Below are 27879 nucleotides of genomic sequence, written 5' to 3'. Positions count from 1 at the left end.
GGAGCTCATCGATGTGGCCACTATAATGAGGTGGTAGTCTCATTATAGAGATGGCCACCTGATGAGGTTACACTGTACTGAAAAATAGTGCATCACAAGCAAAACATATTTAAGTTCTGCTTCAAATATTTTAGTGCAGTAGTTTCTGCAATAACATTTATAACGTTAAAAAACTGTACACACAACATCTGGACTATTTACACAAATATACAAATGTACACAGAAAAAACACAAACATATACAATGACAGATAACTGGGCTATACTAGTTCTCCCCATTCATCATGATGACATAGCCTGACCAGAGATGGTCTCAATTTGAACATCTTTGTCCTGCAAGCAGACCAACACAAAGATTGACACAGGTTGAAGTATAAACAAATAGTACACTTGTAAGAGTTTTGTTTCCATGGGCTCGTACAAATAGCACAAAACAACATTTGACATCTAGTGAGCTGGAAGTGCAAGCCAGCCAAAATATTGGCAACTACAGTATAAAAATTGTACCACTGGAGGTTGATGATAATGCAGCTGTGCTTAATATAAAACTTTTACCTGGCCAATTACTGTAAAGTAGGCCACATAAAGTACAGCTGAAATGATTTTAATGCTTGAGTACTCTCTAGAGTTAACGATTAAGTACTCGCAAATACTAGCTACTTGTCATACCTTTGTGATGTGTTTTAATGGACCATAAACAGTGTATAACATTTTCAAGTAGCTGCAAATAAAGCTTTTTTGTTGTTGCAACGTTGTCTGGTTTGGGAAAATAGCAAAAGTTAAATTTCATGTGAAAGTTTGGTATGTATTTTAGGCAACTGTCCTCTCTAATCCAACCTAGTTGTCATGGTGTTGCAATATTTGTTAATTCACGTCAAACAGGGTTGTGCTATTTCACAGTACTAAGGGTTTGAACATACAGTATATACTAAGTTTACAAACTCACTGATTGCTGTGAAGCAGCTGCTATCAACATATCAATAGTACAGTCCACTTGATTGTTAGTAGCAATACACTCTACTTCATTACTAGCAACTATAACTTCAGTCTAAACAACAAAACAACTTCAATACAACATTGTTTGGCATTGCCAAAATCATGGTGATGACAAGGGCAGGACATATGAGCTGGAGCAGTCAGCATTGAAATGTTTGCAAGGGATACTGTACTGTTATGAGATATGCGTTTTATACAATACATTATCATGATACCTCTCAACCTTATGTTGTAGCAAAAAAAAAGTATTTGGTTTCCAAGTAATACAAAGACACAATACTTATACATGGGTTATCCAGTCATTACTCAAGTTCTAAAGTCAGCACAGGAAAATTCTCCTATGTAGGGTAGGACTAGTAACCCACAGGAGGACCATGGGAGGACATGTAACATAAAGTTCCACAATGACCCCAGCACCATTTGTTTAGTCAGCTGACACCAAGCCACCAGGTCGCCACTATATACCGTTGGGTAGACTGGACTAAATAACAACAGCGAATACACATCAGTAATCGACCTGCAATTACCAGGCCAATGTTCTAACCACTTGGCTGTGCTGCTACACACACACACATACACGCACGTACACACACGCGCGTGCATAAACAAGTTACCTCAGTTATCCCAGCATCAGGAGTAGGTACTATTCCAGTACTCTCCAGAGCTACTGTCAGAGTGTCCTGTTGTTCATCGGATGACAGTGGCACTTGGTTGGCAGTAAAGCCTTCAGGCAGTGTTGATAAGGTGACAGGTGATTTCACTGTCTTCAGTTCCCCATCATCAGCAGAAATACTAATGGAATCCTTTGGATTACCAGACTCATCCAGCTACAGTACATAGCAACAGAGCATTGCACATGAACTATGTTCATAAACACTGTACAATTTGAAGTCTACAAATCAAATCACACATACCTACTTTATGTATTTTTAATTGTCTGTTATTTTATGGTTGTTAACTTTTCTCAGCTGATACAAACTGTAAAATAACAAACAAGTACAAACAAAAAGAATGGTCCCAAATAGTGTGTGCTATAGTACAGGAAAGCATTAACTGCTGTACTAAAATAGCTCTGGGGAATGTGCCAATGGTGAGTCAAATTGTAGGATAAAATGTAGAAACCTGTGTTGGGGTTACTAAATAGTAACCTGTGGTCTCGCCGGTGGTTGTTTGCTACATTCATCAAACGAAAATCGGCAAAGCCAAAAACAAAATGTCCATACTGTTAGCTTACTTTCTGGCATCATTAACGTTCAGCTAGGCATTCAATACCAATGTCTGGCACGGTGTGACACTGACAACAAACTCGAAGGATAAATCTCTAGCACTCACAATTTTCTTCTCAATAGCTTACTTTCTGGACTAGTCCTATTCTGGACAAGACAAGCGTCTTTCTCTATCCCGGCATAGTAACTACTTGATACTGGCACTATAGTAACTACTTGATACTGGCACTATAGTAACTACTTGATACTGGCACTATAGTCACGCAACAGTTATGAATGTCACGCTGGTGCAGTAGCACTGACGCAATCAACTCGACTTGAGGATAAATCCCAACGTTAGCATGCAGTTAGCCACTTTCTCTCACTCTTTCTTAACCTAACAATCTCGTTCTGAGTTACTTCCAACATGGCCATGGGTTAACAAGTCAACCCTAGCTCACACTACTCCTCGGTTCATTTAATACATGAGACTAACACGAGCTACCGACCATGTGTGCCAAATAATAATGAACTAGAACAAGCACACAATATAAATGGTATAGCCTTTGTTTATTAACCCATTAACCATCATTGGCTCCATATGGTACCAAGCAATATAACTTATGCATAGAATATATTTTGGGATTCACTATCAACATTGCTGTGAATTTCTATAGGTAGTGCACCTATACTAAATGGTCATGCCCATAGAAGCTCTGCTTACTGGGTTTACTAGTCCTATTCCGCAAGTGTCACATAATCACGAAAAAGTTAACTCGCTAGAATAGGCTGTTACTATAGTCGCTAATAGCAAGAGTTTATAATGTGTTAGGGGCACATTATAAACTCTTGCTAATAGTGTCTTGTATTACAATAAAGTGAAACAGATCAATAGTACTTACTTGTGATGATTGTTCTCCCGTCCTCTGGAGAACAAAAGAAGTGGCCACGAGTTGAAGAGCGCATGCGAGAAGACAAGTTTTGCTGAAACTCACAGAAAACAGCCTTGGAAGATTTCGCCATAAGGAAACATTGTAGAGTAATAATAGAGACTGACTAAACTTACTTATTTAATGTTGTTACACTTACAAAGCTCGTTTCTGCCGATTTTTCGTGTTTATTGTTTAATAACAATTTTGTAGTTAACATTATGTAAACAACAACACACCAGCATTGTTTCTTAGTACATAGCGAACAAATTCATGCATAGGTTTTATATATAAACCTATACATTGTCTGATATAGCATATTTTGGCAAGCGCTGTATAGTGCTCCAGGAGGCCTGACGGTTAATGGGTTAAGGCACTAATTAAAACTGTACTGAAAGTGGCAAAGCATAGAGTAAGCTGTTCATCATGTTATAGGCTGCTGTGTTATAGCTAGTAGATGCTACTTTGGCCAGGAATATCAATACACTGGTAGAGCAAATGGTTGCAATAAACCACAATCACAGCCATGTTGTAGAATACTTAAGAACATAGAAAATACTCGCCATTTGCCTAACAATTATATTTCAGAAGGCTCAGTCTCTCATATCAACGGTGTTTGACCAGTTTTCTTAAAATAACAGCTATGTTTACAGCTCAAAAATAAATTAAAATTTTTTAAATAAAATGTATATACTCCCACAATCGACCTTTTTCTTAGTTTGAATACGTGTGACAGCTCAGGAACGACGTGGTCTACTTTAGTGATGACTGACACCAACAAAGTGCTTCAGAAACTGACTGATCAGTTACAATCACTACAAGACGATGTTTCTTCACTTAAACAGCAGAAATCGAAAAAGAAGAAGAGGAAATCTCACCGCTCCAGGAGCTGTGAGAGGCGCCACCGTTCTCAGAGCAGAACTAGATCTAACAGCCCTCGGAGAGGGCAAAGATCCTGCTCTCGGAGTAGAGCATACTCTCCCCATGTCTCCCTTTCCCACAGTAGATCCCCCTCTCGGAGTAGAGGACCAACACCCTCTCGGAGTAGAGAAACTGCTTTTCACCCTCTTGGAGTTGCTTTTCACACTCTTGGAGTAGACTATCACTAGGCTCTCGGAGTAGAGCACGCCATAGGCACGATGGCGAGTCACAATCCAGAAGTAGGAGTTATTCACGATCACGGAGCAGAGGTCACTCACGTTCCCAGAGTGGAACAAGACACTCTAGGTCTCGTTCTCAGAGTAGAACACCTAGCCCAGTAAGCAAGAGCAGAGATTGGGCAGACTGGTCGGACGACCCGGACTATGATGAACTTGTAGCTTTTTCAGACACGGAAACTCGTGGTGCCAAGACTGCTCCACCTACCAGACTGGTAAGTCACCAACGAGATGGCAGCCTTCCTGAAGCAAGCATGCTCTAAGAGACTGGAGATTTCTGACCATCTGAGTACGAGAAATGCCTATGCTCTCCCCAAAGTACCAGCTACAAAGACAGCAGTGCTTGTTGATGCATATATGAAACCGGAGGTTTCTCAGAATGGAAAGGCAACCGATAAAGAGCTAGGAGTGATCCAAACGGCCATTCTAGACTCCATGGCACCCCTCACTACCATTGTTGAGGCTGATGTCAAATGTGACAATGTCACCCACAAACAAGCCGTTAATGCTGCAAAGGCAGCCATTCAACTTGTGGGCAATGCAAATGTCAAATTCAACCATTTGAGGAGGACTAAGATAATCTCTCAAATGAACAAAGCTCTCCTCCCCCTAACAGAGGATGATGAAAACTTTACTGGTGCCACTCCCTCCCTATTTGGAAGGGAATTTGCCAGAACTCCAAAGAGCTAGTGGATCAAGTTAGAGCTATGAGATCCCACCTCCCTGGCAACAAGGACAGCAGCAGCAAACCACATTTTTTCGAGGCGCCCCCCCCCCCCCAACAGCAGGGGGGTACCAGTACAGCCAAAGGGCAAGGAGGTAAGGCGGTCGAGGATTCAGATATCCCACACAATGGCAGAGACCCCAGTGGAACAAATGAACATATTGACACATACGGTTGTTCAAAACTTTTTGATAATAGATTTCAAAAGTACACTGCAGAATCACCTAGCACGTCTGGGTATAATCCCCCCAAAACAAGTAAGCTATCCCCCAGCTGGGAGACTAGTTCACTACCAACAAAACTGGTTGAAGGTAACCCAGGACCGTTGGGTCCTAACACAATCCAAGGTTACCTGATAGACTTCTCCTCAAGTCCACATCAACCTGTAACACCACATTGTCCCCAGTATTCTGCGGAGCAGACTCATCTGATTTCAGAGGAAATAACCAAATTATTGCAGAAAGGGGCAATAGGGGAGATAGTACCTGTAAAGCAACCAGGGTTTTACTCAAACGTCTTTCTTGCTAACGCCCAGTAATCAACCTCAAAGCTTTGAACAACTTTGTGAACAAGCAACATTTCAAAATGGAGGGCATTCATACATTGAAAGACCTCCTGAGGAAAGGGGACTGGTTAGCCAAAATAGATCTAAAGGGCACTTTTTTCTCGATTCCCATTCACCTAAGCCACAAAAAGTTTCTCAGGTTCATTTTCAAGGAGAAGACATACCAATTCAATTGTCTCCCTTTTGGCCTGTCCTCAGCCTCTTGGGTGTTTACAAAAACTTTGAAACCAGCATTGGCCATCCTCAGAGAGAGGGGTGTGCATCTAAAAGCCTATATCGATGACATATTAATTCTGGCGGAGTCCAGGGAGTTGATCCTAGATCATGTGACTGGAATGCGGTACCTTCTAGAATGTCTGGGATTCATTGTGAACACCAAGAAATCAGTACTAAATCCAGCTCAGGTAATAGAATTTCTGGGTCTGTTCGTAGACTCAATAGCTATGGAAATCAGGCTTCCTCCAATAAAAATCAAACAAATTCGAGCAGAATCTTGCAAGCTAGCGAGGCAAGAAACAGTCTCAGCCCGCATGCTTGCACAACTACTAGGCAAAATGAATGCCACAAACTGTGTCCTTCCTCCAGGGCCCCTGTTTTATCGCCACCTACAAATGGCACTAACGAATATATTGGGGCAGAGCTCCCAATGTTACAAAGCACAAGTCCTCCTAACACAAGAGTGCCTGGAGGAGCTGGAATGGTGGGACAACAACATGTGCAGGTGGAATGGCAAAATACTCATTCAGGGGGACATAGATCTGATCGATTCTGATGCATCCCTGGAGGGATGGGGTGCCTGTTACTCCAAACAGAGAACAGGGGGACCAACAGGAACGCTTGATGCATATCAATTGTCTCGAACTGCTTGCAGCAACTCTAGCAACCAAAACCTTTGCAAAGTCCAAGACTGCAATATCCATCTTATTGAGGATCGACAACACCACAGCGGTAGCCTATATCAACAACCTGGGAGGAACAGACTCCAGGGAATTGGTGATGCTTGCAAGAGATCTTTGGATGTGGTGCCTGAAGAGGAATATCCACATTGCAGCAGTGCATTTACCAGGTGTTCTGAACACAATAGCTGACACAGAGTCCAGGGAAATGCTGGACAGGACAGACTGGAAGTTGAACCCTGTGATATTCCAGGAAATCAACAACCTCTATGGACCCCTAGACATAGACTTGTTTGCGTCCAGATTGTCCACCCAGTGCCCACTCTTCTTCAGCTGGTGGCCAGATCCCTATGCACTGGCAGCAGATGCTTTTCTCCAAGAGTGGACAGCCATGAAGGGTTATGCGAATCCTCCATGGAATCTGGTGGGCCAGGTTCTTGCACAAGTGCAATCACAACAGGTTCAAGTGGTGCTAGTGGCTCCTGTCTGGAAGGCTCAACCATGGTTTCCAACACTTCTGAACATGTTGATAGACCATCCTCGGTTAATCATCCTCGGTTAATCATACCGAACCTGAGGAAGCCAATCAGCACAGATCCAATGCCTCTTCTTCCTCAGTTAGCTGTATGGCACATCTCAGGGATAAGTTCTGAGGTCAGAACCTTTCAGAAGAAGTTACAGCACTCATCCTCAAGTCATGGAGGACCAAAACAAACAAGTCATATGACTCATTCTTTGGCAAATGGCACAGCTGGTGTGCTGAACGGAGTTTTAATCCATTTTCTGGACCTATAATTAATGTAGCCAATTTCTTGGCAAAGCTATGTACTGAAGGATACCAGTATAGCTTGATTAATTCTTATAGGTCCGCAATCTCATCAGTGCATGAGCAAGTTGATGGTCACAATGTGGGACAACACCCACTGATATCCAGACTACTGAAGGGTATATTCCACAATAGGCCTCCACTGCCCAGATATACTAGCACGTGGAAGGTTCAAACTGTGTTAAATTATCTGGAAGGCTTGGGAGAAAGTCCCTCTCCTTAAAGGCATTATCATGGAAATTGACCATGCTGCTTGCTCTGACACGCCCTTCGCGGTCAGCAAATTTGTCCCAACTGGACTTGTCAAGAAGGGTGCACAAACCAGACAGTGTGTGCTTCTATCCTAATGTGTTAGCCAAACAATCTAGACAAGGATCCCAAATAGTAAATTTCTTTTTTCCTGGAAACCCTACACTGTGTCCAGTGATGGCTCTTAAAGCCTATGAGGATAAAACCGGACCTATTCGTGGTGATGAGACTAAGTTGTTAATCTCCTTCATCAAGCCACACAAAGCTGTGACATCCAGTTTTGTGGCTCGTTGACTTAAATCAGTTCTGAGTGCAGCTGGGATAGACACTGCAATATTTCCTGAACACTCCACTAGGGGGGTATCTTCCTCTGCAGCTGCTAATGTTGGTATCACCACCAATGATATTTTAAAAGCAGCTAACTGGAGTTCAGAGTCAGTATTCCAAAAATTCTACTATAAGCCATCTGACAATTCGTCATATGTGACCTAATTTTAGAAAACTGTTGATATCCGCACAATTTTCAAATGCATTTATTTGTTCTTTGTTTTCTACAGGGACAGAGGAATGGACTAGCAAAGTTTCAGCTTCATACGTTAAGCAGCACTAGACAGCCGGATGAGCAAATAAATTGATATGTACAGAAGCTATCGAGAAAAGAGTCTACAGGCACTTACATAAACCATCATAACATAAGGATACAATGGCGCACAGAATTGAATCTTCACTCATTGCGTTCGCCATGCATTTGTGCATTCACCAAGGTATAGGTTAGCCCTAGGCGTGCTTCTGTGTTCGAGAAGGAAGGCAAATTCACTGAAAAACGATCAACAGTAAATTCTTTAGTCACCGCAACGTCTGTAACGTTGGAATCCTTTCGTGTATGGAGATGAAACAAAGATTTTTGTACTCTCTATGAACAGGCGAACACGATGATGCCCAGAATTTATCCATTGGAGGCTTAATTCGCCCACCAGTGAGACGATAAAAACTTGCATAATTTTTTTTCTGGAGCTTGCATTTTTTACCCATAGTTTTTAAATGCGTTTTATTACAAAGGTACTATTGTGCATATATCGACGGTTTTCCAAAATTCGGTCACATATGGTAGAGCAGTTCTGTCCAATTCAGCCTACAAACAACACCATTGATGAGAGACTGAGCCTTCTGAAATACAATTCATAAATGGCTCAGACCACGAAGTGGTTGCATGCTATTTAGAATTGTATGAAGAAGGTGAAGTCGAACATATCAACGGTCCCACCCACCCACCCTTGTAGGCTTTCTCAAGCTAATCAAAGGTCGATTGGTGGGTTCAATTGTGGGAGTATATACATTTTATTTAAAAATTTTTGAGCTGTAAACATAGCTGTTATTTTAAGAAAACTGGTCAAACACCGTTGACACGTTCAACTTCACCTTCTTCATACAATTCTAAATAGCATGCAACCACTTCGTGGTCTGAGCCATTTATGAATTATATATTATTAAACTGAACTGAGTGTATTCACCACTGTACCCTTCCAGCCAAACTCATCTTGTTGTGCCAGACTAATATGGCTTACACAATTTACCCACTGCCGAGTAGTAGTGTGAATGGGATGTAGGCACCAGAAAATTATACCACAGAATTTCAAAATACATTGTGACTTTGTCCTGCTAATAAAACATTTTCACATTTGTAGAGTCAGCTGTGTTCATCGCTTATATGGCTAACAACTGATCACACTCAGCAAAAGTGTCGAGACTTCAGATAAGACAACAACACTTATTATGGAAACTACTGTCAAGTACAGTCATGCACTTTACCATAATTTTTTTAATTGTTTCACACAAATTCATCCCAGCTACATAGGTTTCCTACAAAATATCAATACATTCTTCAACACACACACGTTTAGAATAGAAATTAATAGTCCATCATCTCACTGATCATGCAATCATACAGAACAGGGTTCCCAAAATATAAATTTTTATGATGCATGACCAAACAAAAGTATTGACGAAAGGAAAATTTGATGAAAAGCAAGAAATCCACTGGCACTTACTGACGTTTGATAAATTAAAATTTTACGAATTTAACCAATTCGTTAAAAATTCGTCAAATTTTTCTTTCATCAAAACTTTCTGTCGTATGGTAGTAAGTTGTACACCAGTTCTAGTCTCTCACCTCAACTCCGACTATTTCAACTTGCACCTGTTCCTCAGGTTGTACCACACTTGTCTCAAACTCCTCATAGTACTCAGCCTCGTTCTGCTCCCCTTCATATTCACCGATCTCTTGTGAGTAACTATCCTCAGTGACTGGCTGTTCATATGTGCTAGTGGTTGGTGCTGCCTCAGTGTGGAATGTGTTGGCTACTATCTGAGACAGCTGAGATAGTTGCTGTTGTTGTTGTTCTTGTGATAAGGTTTCAGCCTCTGTAGTGTCAGCAGTGTGGTTTGTGCCCTGCTGTTGCTGTTCCTTCATACTGCAAGGTCAAAAGATGTGCAGAATAAGCAGATGTCTTATGTGAACACCACAACATTTATCATACTATGCAAATGACTAACAGACAGACAGATGGACACTATGTACTACACACATATTGTACTAAATAACAATCACAAACTACACAGTGACACACAAAGCACACTAAACATACCCAATACACACACACGCATGCGCACACGCACACTAAACATACCCAATACACACATGCATGCAAGTGCACACACACACTAAACATACCCAATACACACATGCATGCAAGTGCACACGCACACTAAACATACCCAATACACACATGCATGCAAGTGCACACACACACTAAACATACCCAATACACACATGCATGCAAGTGCACACACACACTAAACATACCCAGTACACACGCACACACACACACCCATGCATACACACTAATCATACCCAATACACACACACACATGCATGCACACACACAAAGCAAAGCCTACAGCAACCGTGCAAGGTACCACTATTGCTGCCCAGTGAACCAGCACTGGGATGCCTGTGCACCACTCAGGCGCTTGAACCTTGTGCAGGCAAATCCTCCTGGGGCAAGGCTAGTAACCCACAGGAGAACTGTCAAGGTCTCACAGAGAGAGGTCGCGGAACCTGAAGTTCCACAACAACCCCAACACTGCTAAGCGAGACAAGGACAGTTGGGCATTTGCTTCCCCAGTAAACACAAGGTACCCATTGATGTTACAGCTGGGTGGGCTGCTTCTCCAAATAACACCAGGTCACCATTTAAACAGCTAGGTAGACTGGAGCAATGTGAGTAAAGTTTCTTGCTCAAGGAAACAACAACAACACCAAATTGGCATAACCGAGAATGAACCTGGAACCTCTCAATTACCAGGCTGATGTTCTAGCCACTTGGCTATGCTGCCTCACTACACACACACAGAGTCACGCACGCACGCACGCATGTACGCACTGCATACACCAACTTTTCTAGGAACAGGCTTATCAGTTGAGCACTATTCTGGTATAGAACTTGTTGTTCAGTTTGCTCAGATGTGCTGGCCTCTGTACTGGCAGCTTCCAAATCCATACCAGATGCTTCCAACCGAGTGGCAAATTCCTGGAGTTGTTCTAGAGGAGTAAATTAGAAGCATACACATGCACATATACTTGCTTACCTGGAGTTGGTGCTTTCTTGGAATTAAGCACATTCAATTTGTACCTCTTCAAAAACTTCTGTGCCCACCCTCTTGAGGCCATGAAATCAGGACACTCTGGTGTAATCAGTTCTTGAGCTTTCTTACAAATCATTGAGATGGTAAGACGCTGCTTCTTTGCATATTGTTTTAATACCCAGTTACGCAACTTCATATCCAATTCTTTGCCATACTTCACAGGTCTACCACTATTGGGGTTGTTTCGCCTACGATCTTCCCTAGGAGAATCTAAGTCAATCTTCATCCAGTAGGCTAATGAAGAATCCGAGATGCCCAAATCCCTTGCAGCTGGTCGCAGTCCTTTTTCTTTGGCCAGCTCAACTGCAAGTTTCTTAAACTGCACTGATCGGTTAGTGGAGTATGGACCACGAGCTCCTTTACCACGACCACCAGATTTGTAGTCACCATCAGCATCAGGATCTGTCTCACTGAGCCTTATCTTCTTCCTGGCCTTTGCCTGATTAACAAACAAGAGCAATACTAATAAGTGATCACTATAACAAGAGGAAAGGTTGGAAGTGTGCTGATGGGTTGAAAAGCATACGGAATGAACTTACTGTAGGCTACTGAAACATCACTAGTGTGATGAAATATGGCAAGTACATAACAGTGACATGAGTCACATGATCAGCCCCATTGAATATGGTAGTATCATGAGATCTTGCACTAGGTCATAGGTGTCCTTGTTGGTGAACAAGAAAGACAGACAGAAGTCCCATTCAAAAAATAGTGATGGGTTAACTTATTGCAATAGTGCACATCACATCCTGTGCAGTCATGAAGTGCTGCCCTCAACACATCAACAGGATGAACAGACCACAAAGGTCACAATGAAGCAATACACTAAATAAACAAATGATGAAATAATCGTTTGTTGACTTGGCTGTTTACAGTATTAGATGACCTCTATCCAAAATGACGACACAAGCATAAAATGACCGCCAATAGTGGGGGGACTTTAATACTTTCGAGTACAGACACCTATGAAGAAAATTTTTTGATCAGTCATATTTTAGCCGAGAAAAGAGATACACAGTTACAGCCAACAGGTACAGTTATAAGACATTACAATAAATCATTTAAGCATCTTTTATAGAAGCTTTTCCATCGTAGATTTCGACTATAGCGTAAGTTCATCCTTATATTATTTATAACCATACCAGTTAGTTGGAGCTCTGTATCTTCCATCTTGGCTGAACTATGACCAGTCAAAATTTTTTTCTCCATAGGCGCCTGTATTCGAAAATATTATAAGCCCCCCCCACTATTGGCAGCCATTTTATGTTGTGACATCATTTCAGATAGAGGTCATTACAGACAATTTGGGACCAAGAATTTTTGGTCAGTAATATAGAGGTTTTCCTCTTTCAGAGGTAAAAAATATATTAACCAGACCTGTTTGGACCAAAATTTTCGTTATTATGGAGGTTTTTTCTATTGAGTCCTTAATTCAGAGAGCTTGTTAAGAGAGGTTCCACTGTAATAGTTCTTGTGTACAAAAACAAGCAGGAATCATGAGCAAGTAACTTCTTTTTGAAATTCAACTAAAATAGCCTACGTGATTTCTAGTTTTTGCATGAGAACTATTAGAACTTCTGAGTCTGTATTAAGAAAATGTTAAGACTCCACTGATTATTCATACCCTGTGTGATCTCAGTAGTGTCTAACAATACACTCCTTATTAGAGAAGACACTGTACTTTGAACTTGACTTTGACAGAGTATTAATAAAAATAAAAATAAATTCTCATTCAATTTCACTCACCATTGCTGAGGGGTAGACACGTTTTCTTTTAGTTTGATCATCTACCAGCTCAGAACACTCAACTTCTTCACCACCCACAGTGTCTCTGCTACTGATCTCAGCTATCACCTCTGAGTATGACCCACCTGTGAATGAATCAATGTGTGTATTGTGTATACAATGATATGTCAACATCGATACTCTGCCTGACATCCATGGGAGCAAAGTGCAGCAGCAGCATGCATGTGTATGTGTGTGTAGGGGAGGCATGCATGTGTGTCTTGCTTTACTGTGCAGTGTCTATATGAGTGTAACATGACTTACTTGGGATACTCAGTTGTAGGGAGAGCCCATTCTGTAGTAGGAACTGATGCATCCAAGTCATGGTAGGAATAAAGTCTGGATACTGTGGTTGAATCAACAGAGAGGCTTGCTCTTGTAGCATCTTTGTACTAATAAACTTGTACTGAGCTTGCTCTGACAAGACCCAATCTCTCAACATCACATCATGCTCCTCAGAATATGCTGACACTGCTGGAGTAGTAAATATCTCATTAGTAACTTCACTCTCTTGTATCCAACTACACACCACTTCTGTTGATAGTCCAAACAGCTGACAAATGGCATCTAAGTTTTGCGTCTTTGCCAGTTCAACAATGTACATCTTTTCCTCGGGTAACCAGTCCTCATAGGAGCTGAGTACTACCACAGATTGTGAGGCTTGTTCTTCAACTGGTTCATCTTCAACTACCGGCTGTTCGTTGCCAACCGCCATATCTAGTACAACCAAACTGTGGTCCCCTGAATCAAGCTCAATAGTCTCCTAGAAATCACAATAACACATGAGTATGTCACCAACAATATAGACCCAACAGCATCAGCCGAGGCCTATCAGCCTACAACCACTCCTTTTACTATTCAGCCATCAATCTTACTTGTTCTAGTACTTCTCCTTGTTGTTCCTGTTTAGTGTTGGGTTCAGCATCAGTCCTAACCAGTTCTGTACTGCCCACATAGTCCACAGTGGTCGTGTACACTTCAGTCTCTATGAACATGTGCTCCCCGCCAGCAACTGAAGATCCCGCCACTGTTGAAGCTGTAACCTGTTCCGTACTTGTTTCGGTGCGCGGATCATCACTTCCAGTGACTGCTTCGACTACTACTTCTCCCACATCTTGTGATCCTTGGGTGGCCATCCTGCTAACGAAACAAGACCATTTCGGTGAAGATTGTTACAAAGGATAGCCATTTTTATGTCACTTTCATTCTCGTTACAAATCAAACGAATAACCATCGCTATTAGTACTTATGACAAGTTAATGTTACACCCAAATATCCTAGCTTACTGCCCGAATTTAACATAGAAGCTGGTTTCTTTTAATTTCGCCGTACCTGTGACAGTTTCTTGTGAAGATTGATCACGTGACATTATAGTGCACGGATCGTTTAACGCGTGACATCACAGTGATTGCATAATCACTTCTGTATCCCAGGAGACAAGACGAGAAACAATAGTTGCGAAGGTGAAGGAAATTGAAGTAGTGCAGGTATATTCACAGGGGTTTATAGTATTTATGGTAATGCGGGGCGAATTAAGAGTTTTAGATTAAATGACTATGGTGTTTGCTTGTTGGTTCTCACGTGAAAATCAGCCAATGAAAAGAGAGGAAATACTTTCAAATTCTTATGAACACTGCGAACCATTCTTATGTGCCATTCTTTTCGCACAAGAACAGTGATCATGGTTTTTAGGTTAAGCGCCGGCTAAGGCATAGATTTTGGCTAAGGCTAGTTGCGATGCGTGTAACGATTAGTGAGTCTGGACCTTCGCTCCCTGAAAGCAACGATATGATGTCGATGTGGTTTATCTAGTACAAGCCTATCTCGGTGACGACACATGGTGTTATTCTTGTATTAATGATTAAATAGCTAAGCTGGTGTATGATGTTCACAATTTCAATTACCTCATTTTAATACAGTGAATAATGCCAGTATCAGCACCATATTCCTTTGTTATGAAATGTATGAGTGGGAAGGAGGGGGTTAAGTATTACTTACACAGGTTACAACTGACACTGAGTTCAAGTTGTATGTTTAAATTGTAGTTAACAAAGTTAAAAATATGTTTCCATTGTGCACATTTCTATACAAGGGCATATAGCAATAAGGCCACTCCAAATGAGACTGTAGTTTCCCGTCCTGATGTTTTCGTTATTCGGTGCGGGCGGGAGGCTTATCATTATTCCATTATTAAAGGTGTGATTGCTCTATTAGAGTATCTCGATCTTGAGAGGATTTCAAGGTCATGAAAATAGATTCTTTGCAAGCTAGCAACCACCAGAACCGTTCATCTTTAGGTTTTATTGTACTTTTTAGCAATGCTAAATAAAAGGCTCCATGAGAAGTTTCCAGAAAGCAGCATAGAAAGTGGTTGTGGAAAAATAATGACATGCAATGCGGGTGTCCAGATGTGATGTGGGCAGAGGACGAGAAACTACAGTCTCATTTGGAGTGGCCTAAGTTTGACTTTACTGTCATACGTTCTATAGGACAGCTTGCTCGCCTGAACAATTACTCCCACGTCACTCCTTTTACCCTGTCGTTCCAGCTTATAGAGTATATTTTCCCAGTGAATACAGCTGAGAAGCTAATTAACATTATTTGTTTAAAATTCCAAATCACACAGCTGGTTTGCACTATTAGAGTGTTTTGGTCTGACAGGATTATGATTTATACATATTTTTTAACTGATCGTGAGACGAGCTTGATTCAAAACATTGTGGAGTATGTATCACATGAGCAATAAAGCATATTTTGTTTGTGTCCTAGGGCTGAGCTAACATGTGATAGAACAAATTAAATCCTTGGAAAAATGACTTAAAACTCGTGAAGGAATATATAATGACATGGTAGGGTAATGATTATTACTTTTTAAGAGCGGCAATGTGCTGAGTACAGAATCCAGTAATATATACTAACAGCAGATTAGAGATAGATTCTTTTTTTTCTGGAGGTTACAATGCAATTTCACGTACATGATTCAAAGATAGAGCAAAGCCAGTCATAGTATATATATAGACTATAGGCCATATTATTAACTATATAGTGTTGCATGCACCAACATGTGACTGGATTTGTAAAAAGATATCTTTTCCACACATTTTACATCCCAGCAAACAAAATGATGTGACACTTGACCCCTTATACTGATTAACCTGCTCCTCATTTCAAAGTACAGCCAGATACTTTAGCTGCACTCATGGAAAATTTCAGGCAATTATATACAATGATAAAAAAGTTATGAAGCTTCAAAGTTCAAAAAAATGGGTCAAATTTTGTGTGTGAAAAAGGTACATTTTTGCAAATCCGGTCACACATATGTATATATTGTATAGTTGTACATTTTTAAAAGCTAAATCTGCATGCATGTGTGTACATGAATCCCATCATCAAATAGTGGATGCACAGGGGATAGATGACTGCATGGCTTTCTCACAACTAGGTAATAATCTTAACAGCAACCATTACAGTTGTATTATGTATAGCTTCATAGAATTATGACATGCATATTAAAAGCATGTATAGCTTCTGTCCATGTGACATGCACAGAAATTGGCATGCACAGAAATCAGGTAGCTAACCCAGTACAGTCATCCTTTTTTAGTGCATGCAGTTCTTGTTCTTATATTGTATTAGTTTTAGAAACCATCCCTAAATGTTTTTGTTAGTACTATATATATATACTAGTATTTTTTTAAATTTAATTTTAAAAATGAAGAGGGATCTATGCAATAAAAAGTAGTGGAACAAGTGATGAATGATGGTATTACAGCATAGCTCGTAGGGAAAGTCCCTAGCTACTTTGGCATAGCTATAACAATTATTTTGTTCAATGCCAAAGTAGGGATTTTCCCACTGAACCATACTGTAATACCATCATTCATCTCTTGTTTCACTATACTTTTTATTCATAGATCCCTACTTCATTTTTAAATTAACAATTTTAAAAATACTAGTTTGTTTAGTTTTTTGTTGTAGCACAGCTAGCTATGACTCACACACGATTGTTGTATTAGAGTATCTTGAGTCAGCCAAGGGTATGCAGCTAGCTAGGCCGAAGTTATCGTGTTTACTGTTAAGTAAATAGCTAGATTGTTATTAAAGAGGTGTGGTCTCTGTACTCTATCTCTATTAGTCCACCTTCACCTTTCTGATTTTGATGGGTGTAGTCACAGATAAGCCTAGTCGTGAACCTATCGCAAACGGGATCCCAATCGTGAAGTTGGAGGTATCTAGCTGGTATAAATTCTAAAAGAGAAATTAGAGGGATCACAAATCCCTATTTTGACTTGACTCAAAATGATGAATGGAGCATTAAGTTAACAAAAATTAGTCAAAAAAGGGATTTGTTGTTTACCCTGCCACCCCAGCGATCCCTTCTTTTTTTCATGGATTTTTTGAGCAATCCCTATATTCCCTTTAAATTTTTCATTTTTTTTATTCATCTAGTACTAAAAAACAAAAGAAGTGATGTGCTAACATTGCTCCTAGTTTTAGGTGTATAGTACAAATCAGACTGAACTTGATGTCTTTTGAAGTTAGATGTTCCATGCAGACACAGGCAAAGGAAATGTTTTTGCATGGAGTGGCTTAAAAGAGGCTACATGATTATGGCCTATACATCAAAACACACCTTAGGATTGATTCTGGGAAGTATACCCGTTCAAGCAAGTGCTTTGGAATGTTTGGATACATATATTGATTGGATATTAGTCTGATTTAAAAATCGAGCGATGCTTTCACTCATGCTCTCAAGGAGGGGGATATGAAATGTAAAACATTGTAAAAGCGAAGTAAGGCAGTTTTATCATATTAAATTCACCATAGAAATTTAATGCATGGTCATTTGAATATTCTGTTAGAGCAGTGACTGCTCTCTTACAGTATATCTTAACATAGTCAAACTCCTTTGCCCAATTGCTTCATATGCTGTATACAGTTTCTACATGTAACGTGCATATAGCCTTTTATGCCCATTGATTTTCTGTGCTTCAGTAGTGTGTAATTCCCAGCCTGTTGTCTTGCTGTAACTAAAATCAAAGAGGGAAATTTGAGGGGTCAGAAAGAGGAGCTCATTCTGATCTGCCTATGTCTCTTGATTTGCAAAAAGGTACCAAGTATAGCGTAGCAATACAATTAGTGTGGTCATTTAGCTGTGGGATTTAGTTATTACAATGGGTATTGTAGGAAATTACATCATGTCTGAATGCAATGGTCACCATACATAAACCATAACTTATCAAATTTGCTTGCAGTCCAAACCTCTAATTTGATACCGACCTCAATGTCAACCTGAGATGGTAGAATAGTTCCATTTCACATTACATGTCATCATTTACTACATCATTGTTTCATGCAGTCTAGCATATTAGCAATGACAGAGCTTTCCCCAGCAAAGTAAAGTAGAATGGTAAAACTGTAAATTTTCTACCAACATCAAATTTAATTTGTTAATTATATACATTCTTTTCACCACATCAAAAGAAATTTGAGTATATAGCTGTGCTGCACCACTCTACTGCTCTTTAGTGAATGATGAATTCAGCAGGTAAAGTCCTTCATATTGGGGACGTCATTACTATACCATTACTCCCCTACTGGAAGAAATTCAATGTTAATGCAAAATTGCACTGAAAGTCCAATGGTACATCAACTTAGCATTTGTCATTGAAAAAATTAGCCAAAAGTCCAGCAAGACTTCAGCTTTTCTCCCAAAACATTTGTCAGCTAGGTTTACTTTTGGTCAAATCAGTTGGTGGTATATTATATATATACAACGGCCACGAGTGTTCTGCCTGATATAAATGCACGAGCCTGAGGGCCGTTAGGCCTGAAGGCAAGTGCGTTTATACAGGCAGAGCACGAGTGCACGTTGTATAACTGTTACGTACCACTCACCTAATAGGTGGGGAGAGTCTCACAAGATAGCTGTAACACTTATAAAGGCCAGGTTTCTAACATCGATTGTGGGTAACCAAGCCAGACGTTGTGATGACGTTCCCCCTGCAGTACTGCAGCCACCTAAGATATTGAAAGCTGGTATGCTATGGGTTATATCACTAACCTGCATTTGCTGTTCGACTCTCATCATGTAGTGCTCAGCATGCCAGCGTGCCATATAGACTAAGCACCAGACTAATCACCATAGTGATTCTCTTGAGCGAAAAAAAGCAGCTAAATAGACGATTTAAGTAAACAAAACCTAACTACTAAACGATAAGTCTAATTCTTACTATTTACACTGGCTAAACTCGAATCTGGTGGCATGACAAAACTGGTTCCCACAATCGAACATAAAGGTTAGTATTATTTAGAATATATTTGTTTTATTGAGTCATTGTCGAAGTGGACTACAGTTTAATCTGGGCTAAGATGGCACCAGACTAGTAAGGTGTATAAGTACGTTTATATATGTAGACTAGAGTTGTGGCCACCCACGTTGGCTTTTTCAATTGCCATTGGCTGCTTGAAAACATTATACATATTGGTGACGTTATGGCCCACAATCGACCTTTACATGTCAGGCTATAAAAGAATTCGAGTGATCTGTGAAGTGTCTTTCCACCTATTAGATGAGGTGTCGTAGTGGTCTTCGCCACCGGCACTTGTGCTATGCTGCACAAAACCGCAGCCAGTGCAATATCTGTATATTGCACTGCGGTCGGTGCATTATAAGTGCACCGACCGCAACCAACTGTCGTTGTGGTCTACAAAACCGCAACCAACTGTCGTTGTGGTCTACAACCAACCAACCAACTGTCGTTGTGGTCTACAAAACTGCAACCAGTGTGTTGTAAGTTATAATGCACTCGCTGCGGTCTGCAGCAGTGCAATATACAAATTATGGCATTGGCGGTGCCTTTGAACTGCCCACGCAGAGTGGTACATGGAGAGCTTGTTGACATGAGGCCTTTTGTAATGTGCTTGTTTTGAGTACATGGAATCAGCATGTCATGGATGTTATCACAATAACTGTATATATACTACAGCTACACTGTAGCTCTTCTATGTCCATGTATGCATGTGATGATCAGTGATGCTTCCATGAGTGTGAAACCTATATCATGACAATGAGAATCACAACTATATGACTCACTGCATGCTGCATATATGTAAATTCTCATATTTTAAATTTATGGATAATAAAAATAGTCACTTTTTGTGATCAATTATCACACAGCCCTAGAACCAGATCCTGCTTCTTTGTGGACAAACACCACGTAGCACTGTATTGTTGAGGGGTTTGCACACAATGTGTCTGTTCAACTATTTATAAAGCTGGATTGATTTTTTTGCAAAGTTGTGTAGGCATGCAATGCAGCATGTGTGGCTATATATTTCTGGTACAGTGGAACCTGTTAATCAGCACACTGTTGGTTGGTCCCAAGGTGTCCTTAATACGTTTCACTGCACGTATATAGGTATTTTTAAGGAAAAAATATTCTCCATATATTCCCCAACCCTGGCACAAAAGTAACAATGTGTTTGGATTACTGCATCATCCAAGTTCCCATGGGGATGAAACTTGATATAGGGTTTGTCTATTTGTTAATCATTGTGAAAATCTTAGCTTTTTAATCATGCTTGATACATCTATCAACTTTGTGTCATTTGTATACAGTACGTACTGTCAGATGGAAGGTATTCATTAGTGCTTACTTTAAAGTGCATGGTTACTTTGCTTTTTCTGATGGTTATGTCACCAAGTCAATAGTATTAACTGTGCCTGTTGCAATGTTTACATAATCTGTACAACACAGGAAATCACAAGCTTGTTATGAAATTTGACACTATCAAAATAGGTGGACCCACATTTTTTTCAGTTTCACTTGACAATCCTTTTGCAAGGAGTACACAAATGTCCATAGTGGCAAGCAGGGCACGTTTTGTCAGGTCAGCCCTGCTTCTTTATCTTTGCTCTGATCACATGGTTCACACCGCACTAAATTCCCACCATGTCCAAGATGAAGCCAATGACTACTGCTGCTTTTATATTACCAGTACTGTGGTAGAGTACACAACGACCAGCTTTGTTGCAAGGGAAAGCATTTTACATAACAGGAAACTAGTTGTAAAACATAGGACAGCTGATAAGATAAGAATTATTTGATCAGTATGTGCTGATTCATGCCACAGATCAGTTTTAAAATTGTGGAAAAGTTATTTCTACTTTATAAATACTCCCTTACTCTGAGGGAGATTTTTTGTTAGCATGCAAGTTATGGCTGTGCTGAGCTTTCATAAGAGTCAGCACAGTGTGATACTTTCTGCAAGAAACCCCCATGATATGCCTGGGGGGAATTATTCTGGTATATTCTACCTGTCTTCACTGATGATCTATGCTGCTAGGTCCACTAACACATTTGCTTTGTAGCTCAAGGAAAATGCTCATGAGCTCCTGGTAGTATTCATGCTATTGCAGTAGTGCTGGCAGTAGAAACATGTACATCAACAGCTAAATTTAACATTATTGTACCTTCAATAGCTGGTTCGTGCCTGTTGCAGGCTGCTGCCATGTTGCAGTTACTTTTGACATTAGCGATGCTAGTGATTGGTAAATTGTGTTGCTATTATTTACTTCCTTTCATGTAATATCCTGCACCATCATTGTTAAATTCTTACTGTAGATCATTTTAAACTCATAGCAACATTTTGTATCACTTGGCAATCAGTCCAAATTATCCTCATGTGTTGCAGTTACTATTCACCTTGTTAAGCACTTCATGCATCAGACATTCAAGGTTCTGGCAAAAATGCATTTTTTTATTTATTGATACGTCATTCATCTTTTATAAGTGTAGCATTATAGGGTTTCTATTTCTGTAGGGAAGTCTGTTAGTCATGTGTGCATGATATAATCTTTTGAATGGGTGTCAAGTTCTTTAGGAAGAGGTATATGGAAAATAAGGTGCAGTACATTGAGTTTCATTATTGCTGGGGCCTGGTTCACTAGGGAGTGTAACACGAAGATTTTCAACTAATGCATTGTAATTATGTTATACTATGAGTTTAGGTGTGACTACCATCCACGCAATATACCTAATATTCTTTTCACTTTCAGTAAAATGGTCTTTCGTAACATCTTGTGGTTTTTAATTTATGCATGGTCATTGATATCATTGTGGTTGTTTGTTTATATGACCACAGTTAGGTATTTCCCTAAGATTTTCCCAACACGTAATGTTATGAGTTCCTGTTAGCATAGCATGCATGCCAAAGCAAACAATGTAAGCAGCTCTTGTATTGTACTTTTACGTATTTACACGTGGTGTAACGCATAATAACAATAGCTTGTGTAGGCCTAAAAAATAGGTCACTCCTGCAGCGCAGTTGTTGTAGTGCAGTTTGTGGACAGTTGGACATAATACTGAGTCACATGTCTCTTGGACTTCCCTACTATTGTTGTGGAAACAAAAGAAATGCTGCATCACATGACCTGTACTCTACCTCCATATCTTCACAGATCTTTGTATACAATACAGTTACAATTTCAGTAGTGTAGTACAAAGTACCATATTTACACAATGAGCAATACTACAGCTTACGTATGTATAAAAAGTTAGACTAAATTCTCATCCATAAATACTCTCAAAAGCAACGCAGGCCTTTAGGTTGTCTGAATTAAATACAACAAACTGGAGCTCTCTGGGATGCGTGTAGTGTGAGTTCGAAGTTTAGGAGCAAATACTTCCTTCGCGCTTGGTGGAATGGCACTAGATCACACGATTCAGAATGTTCCTTTCTTTGTCCAGTTCCTTCAGTGCTGGTCACTGTAAAGCATTAATACAATACAATACAATACAATTAAGATGACCACGTTCATCCACCATGTTATAAAAAGTCATTGACATGGCAAGGAAATGATGTGGGTAAGAATAAGGGTGGGTTTAGTGTCTTTGTGAGTTACTTCGTCTTTGATATGTTAGTCTTTCACATCTTCCACATGTTTACCACTATCATTCCAGCAAGGACCAACATCATTGAGTTGGCACCATGTGTGGTACTTGTGCCTCTACCTCCAGGGGAACCAGTTGTTGTAGGAGGAGGTGTCATGGGATGAGTTGTTACAGGAGTAGGTGTCACGAGGGTTCTTTCACTTGTTGTAATGTTTAGTTTGTGTCATTGTTTGTACGTGACTTGCAAAACAAGTGATGTTAATATTCCTACAATGTTCTGTGACTGTCGGTATATTAATTATTAAGTGTCTGGTGAAGTTGTTATCATTGTCAACGACCATTGTAGTGTAATTGCAGTCATCTGAGCCAAATTCAGCACTCATTGTTGGCGGTGGGTTTCCTTCAGCGCTACACGAAGCATTATAATCCTCATTAAGATTGACTAGTTTGAAATTTGCCTCCACTGTGTCTGGAACCATATCAACTTTAAGATGGCAAAGCCTTCTGTTATTGCATCTACATCTGTAGGTCCCTGCATCACTGTACTGTCTTGTAGGTATATAAGCTGTATGCCAGTTATATTGTTGTCTAATCACATCATATTATCCTGATAACTGGTTGTAGTGTTCAAATATGTGGTTCCCAGTGCATCCTAAAGGGCAGAGAAACTCCCGTTAAGATGTTTAGATACCGTTCCAGCATGCTCAAGCTCTTGTGTGCAGATACCAGGTTTCCTACCTGCAGTAGTTTGATGGCAAATAGTTATTATAAGAAAAGCAGCAACTATCCCCTGCTCAATATACTCATTAGTATGGCTTCAACTTAAAATAATGCCATTTCATATTAAGGTTTTATTAGGCTAGTGTCCAACGGGGAATCTCAAGAAAATTACCAGTGATGTACAGGGCCGCCCACAGGGGGGACATTTTGCCCTGGGACCCAGCCTGAAAGGGGCCCCAGGAAGCTCCATGAAGGGCCCCTTGAATACCTGTTTAAAAAAATCGATATACTCTAATAGAGCAGTCACAGTATTCTTCAGAGGAGCAGTCTAGCAAGCTTATAAATAAGGAGATATGGTTGGTAGCTATTGTCATTGTCAGCATGTAATGACCTTTTTATTATTATTATTTTGGTCTTCTACTTACAGCTTGGATAAATTTGTAATTCATAATGGAAACCTCCTTGCCCCTGGGGCCCCACTTTAACTCTTTGCCCTGGGCCCCTTAATTTCTCTGGGCGGCCCTGGTGATGTAATTGTGGATTATGTCAAGCTATTGTGGTTTACAGGTATATTTGTAATGCTAAGCATGTTATTATGGTTTCAATAGCTACACCAAGCACTTATGTATACAAACCCTGCTGTGCTTCATACATCCATACAGTGCTACAGTAGCTAATCTGCTGTTTATCTAGTGATAGTATTGCAATTCTTATTGGTCAGTGTACAAAATTGTAAACACAAATTTTATAGTACAAAAAATTACGGTGGTGATGATGTCATTGAGTCACATGATTGTAGTTGATACCCTTGGATTGCTGCATCATCATTGTTCTTGTATGGATACTTTATACTCTCAATTCTGCATACTACCACCAACACACATTTGCAGGTACAATAGTACAACACTATGAAGCCATCCATCTGTCTACATTCCTTTTGGGTAAGCCATAGAGCTCTAGTAAGCCAGCTATCTCACTAAACACTGCATGTATTGAAGCAGTTTTTGTGCTTCATGACACACTCATTGTCTGGCTTTACCAAGTTTGCTTAAGAAAGTTTCTGACGGCCGTCGTTTGTCGTCTTTAGTGCATAACTCATTAGAATTTTTTGTGTAAACCCAGTGATTCAATATTTGGTAACACTATGATGTAAGTATTGTTACATCATTGTGGCACCTCCATTCAGTTGTTTACCTTTATAAGTTGCTAATTTTCAACTTTTTTACTTAGTACATCACTTAGGCTGTGCAAAGTTAATTATATGTTTCTGGTCCTACCAATTCCCCAAAATTGACCAGGTGCCTTGTTTTTTTTTGTTGTTTTTTTTCTGCAACATTTTGATGTGGTAGCTACACTACATTCGACGTAGCAGTACATGGGAAAAATGAAATTAATGTATAAATCTTTATAAGAAAAGAGTGTTTACAAGACATGGAAACCTTTCAACAGATTTAATATTGTATGTGTAACTGCGCAATTTATTCAGCAAAAAAATGACCAGGAAGGGAACCAGAAACATATAATTAACTTTTCTTGGCCTTACCTTTGGGTATATACCATATATTGTGTATGTGCAATAGGTGAACCAGGTTACTAGCTATATAGATGGCTTCCTGTGCATTTTCCCTTAAAAATGTATGGGAGCCCTTTAGAAGCAATCAATAGTCTATATATTTTGAGTCAAACAATTAATAATCTACCTACTTCTGGTTATATGCTAGGCATGTATACAAAGTTATATGCCTTGAAACTGTCCAGTCAGCATGCTATTATTCTCCAAACAATTTAAGCCTATTACCAGCTGATACACAACACAATAACACCAAGCCCGCCTTAATTATGTAATAAATTTTTTGTTTAACAGTCACTCACTATCTCGTAACCTTATATGCTAGCTATTAATGACTATGTATACATGTCCAGTCTTAAGCCACACGGTATAGTTAAAGCAATGCAACTGAGTTGAGCCGGGAGCTTATAAGCACCAAAGGAGCAAACCTTGCAGCGCTTGTGAGCTCCTGGTTGAGCTAACAAACAAAGATCATAAAAGTAAACAATAAAGGTATCCACAAACAGACAAGGAAGTGCTTAGTGAGATTAGATAACTGCATTATGTATCATAGTTCTCACAATGCAGGTTGGTATGTTAAATTCTATGCATGGTTGGTATAGGTACACTTGCATTGTGTTAGTTACATGTTACTCAGCACACAGCATCTTTGTTTACCTTACATGGGCTGTAGGAACTACGTAAATTGCCATGCATCGCGACTACTGATGCTACCTTAGCTAGCTATTTAGCCATAGCTGCAGTTTAGTGAGCTCGTTTGCATGTTGTATATTTCATCATACAGTATACTATCTATAGTTTGGGTTTTCTGGCCAAAAATGTCACCCAAAAACCAGCTTCACAATGCCATCCTGGCACCTCGGCAGTATTGGTTAGGTATAACGACCCCAAAAGTGCCTTCAGTACAATCCTAAATGCTTCCAATAGATTGCTACAAAATTTTTGAGTTTCCTACTGATGACTAACTGCTTGCCTGCCTGATGCCTGCAGACAAGAGCAACTCGATAACAGCTATAAGGCTATATGGGCTTGATTTTTCACTGCTCAACGTCGTTTCAGCCCGACAGGTGCTTTTGCCATACCGTAGTATGTGCAATGCACCCATCATGGATTTACCTTTGTCCTCCTTTGTGTCCCATTCTTTTTGCTGATAACCCAAGGTGTCAATTCATGGTAGCACGGTGGCTTCCCTACATTTGTAAATGGGAATGACTGTATTTTCTGTAGTGACTGGATTGATTGCAGAAACGCTTCTCCTACTGTACAGTTCTTCATTTGCAATGCGTGAAATGGTGTGAACATAGCTGAAAACGAAGTGAAATGGCTACTTCACTTTCAAGTCAGTAATTGATAGTTGGGTCGCACGTTCAGTCAAAAACATTACCTCTCTTCCTTTTGATGTGGTATGCACTGGTTCACCAGTCATAATAATGTTACAAAAAAGTAAACCAACACTGAAGTATAAGGAAAATTAATAATTTTAGGGGGGGAAAAGCAGGAAACAAGGGAGGTCACATAATTATCTGCAAGTGTAGACAACTTCCCTTGTTCCCTGCTATGATCCCTAATCAACTTAAGATCAGATTTTTAATTTCTCCTTCAGTATACTTGTTTCATTTCTAATTAGTTAGCAAGCCCCTGAAGGGATAAAACATTAATACAAAATTAAGTTCATACATGTTTAAAATCTGCAAGGGATATGTTATTAATGCCATTGATTTGTAGACTGTTCCATTCAGGTATCGTTCTGGGGAAGAAGGAGAATTTGTAAGTATTACAGGAGGACTGAATGTGATATGATGTCAGTCTTGCAGGTGAAAGTAAATATTGTAAATTGAAGATGATGAACAATAGGACCAATCGAAGCGATGGGTTTGAAGTGTTGATTGGCCATTTCAAATCATCAACACCACAGTTACACTATCCATGTTATCAAGAGTTCATAATATTTGTATGCATACAAATATTATGAACTCTTGATATTATTGCATGCTTGTCCATGGCTTGTTGAGAACAAATCTTTCTGTTCTGCGTTGCACTGGCTAGATGTCTGTTTGATGATGAGGATCCTAAATAGGCGCACAATATTCAAGTAGTGGAAGCACTGGTTGTTTGTATGCTTAATTGTTCTTTCAAGTAGGTAAGTAGGACAAGTTCTTATATTTCTTTGTAGGAATCCCATGCAGTGTTTGATTTGTTTTGTTACAAGTATACAATATGTGAGTTTGCTACTATGATGACAGTTTTTCATTGATCTAGATCCCAAGATGTTCTTTCACTTTCAGTTGAGAAGTTTCATACGTTGTATAGGTGTAGGTACTTGTAGTGGAAAGATGTGATATTCGTAAAATGTTACATTTAAATTCCATTTGCCGGGATGTAGCCTACAGACTTGGATACCTTGCTGTAATGTTGTACAGTATGGTCTTCGGGAGAGTTCATGGTTCTATATATTATGCAGCCATATTTGTTCACCATCTGCTTTGTGATTTAGTTACACAAGGAAAAGCGTAGAGCCAAGAACCGACCCTTAATTGAGGTAATACTTGAGAAGATAATGCACAACTTATAGCGTTGAGAACGATCTGTTATCGTTATTATTTTAATTTTAATTTGCTGTGCAAAACTTCTAATATGAGTATAAAAGCACAGATAAA

The 27879-nt window shown here is 39.8% G+C and overlaps 2 protein-coding genes across 4 annotated transcripts in view; one reads left to right on the top strand and one right to left on the bottom strand.

Annotated features, from left to right (window-relative positions):
- Nucleotides 1–126: 126 nt before the first annotated feature.
- Nucleotides 127–14480, bottom strand: LOC136250501 (uncharacterized). 3 transcript variants are annotated; one of them, XM_066042716.1, is made up of 10 exons: nt 14369–14480; nt 13912–14173; nt 13301–13799; nt 12998–13122; nt 11195–11690; nt 11003–11147; nt 9717–10017; nt 1610–1822; nt 946–1047; nt 127–332 (listed from the first exon to the last, which is right to left on the bottom strand). In XM_066042716.1, the coding sequence occupies exons 2-10, from the start codon at nt 14170–14172 to the stop codon at nt 282–284; spliced, it is 2193 nt and encodes a 730-aa protein (XP_065898788.1). In that variant the 5' UTR covers nt 14173; nt 14369–14480; the 3' UTR covers nt 127–281. The 3 variants fall into 3 exon arrangements, with proteins under 3 accessions (XP_065898788.1, XP_065898787.1, XP_065898786.1); XM_066042715.1 differs by having other exon boundaries at nt 13912–14176; nt 14369–14432; XM_066042714.1 differs by lacking the exon at nt 14369–14480 and having other exon boundaries at nt 13912–14362.
- Nucleotides 14441–27879, top strand: part of LOC136250507 (uncharacterized) — a 28339-nt gene continuing 14900 nt past the window's right edge. The window contains exon 1 of the mRNA XM_066042724.1: nt 14441–14499. The gene's annotated coding sequence lies outside the window, so the exon portion shown is untranslated. The remainder of the gene's footprint in view (nt 14500–27879) is intronic.

The sequence above is a fragment of the Dysidea avara genome, chromosome 3 (assembly GCF_963678975.1).
Source record: "Dysidea avara chromosome 3, odDysAvar1.4, whole genome shotgun sequence".
In the NCBI taxonomy this organism is placed as follows: Eukaryota; Metazoa; Porifera; class Demospongiae; order Dictyoceratida; family Dysideidae; genus Dysidea; species Dysidea avara.
The sequence above is the reverse complement of the archived record's forward strand: the minus strand, read 5'-3'. Positions and strand labels throughout refer to the sequence as shown.

What these genes read in the sequence shown, in the direction of transcription:
- LOC136250501 (XM_066042716.1), bottom strand. Translation starts at nt 14,172, where the DNA reads ATGGCCACCCAAGGATCACAAGATGTGGGAGAAGTAGTAGTCGAAGCA. An exon ending in CAAGAAAGCACCAACTCCAG is followed by an intron (nt 11,148 to 11,194) that starts GTAAGCAAGTAT and finishes TTACTCCTCTAG; the next exon opens with AACAACTCCAGGAATTTGCC. An exon ending in TTGAAATAGTCGGAGTTGAG is followed by an intron (nt 1,823 to 9,716) that starts GTGAGAGACTAG and finishes TATGTACTGTAG; the next exon opens with CTGGATGAGTCTGGTAATCC.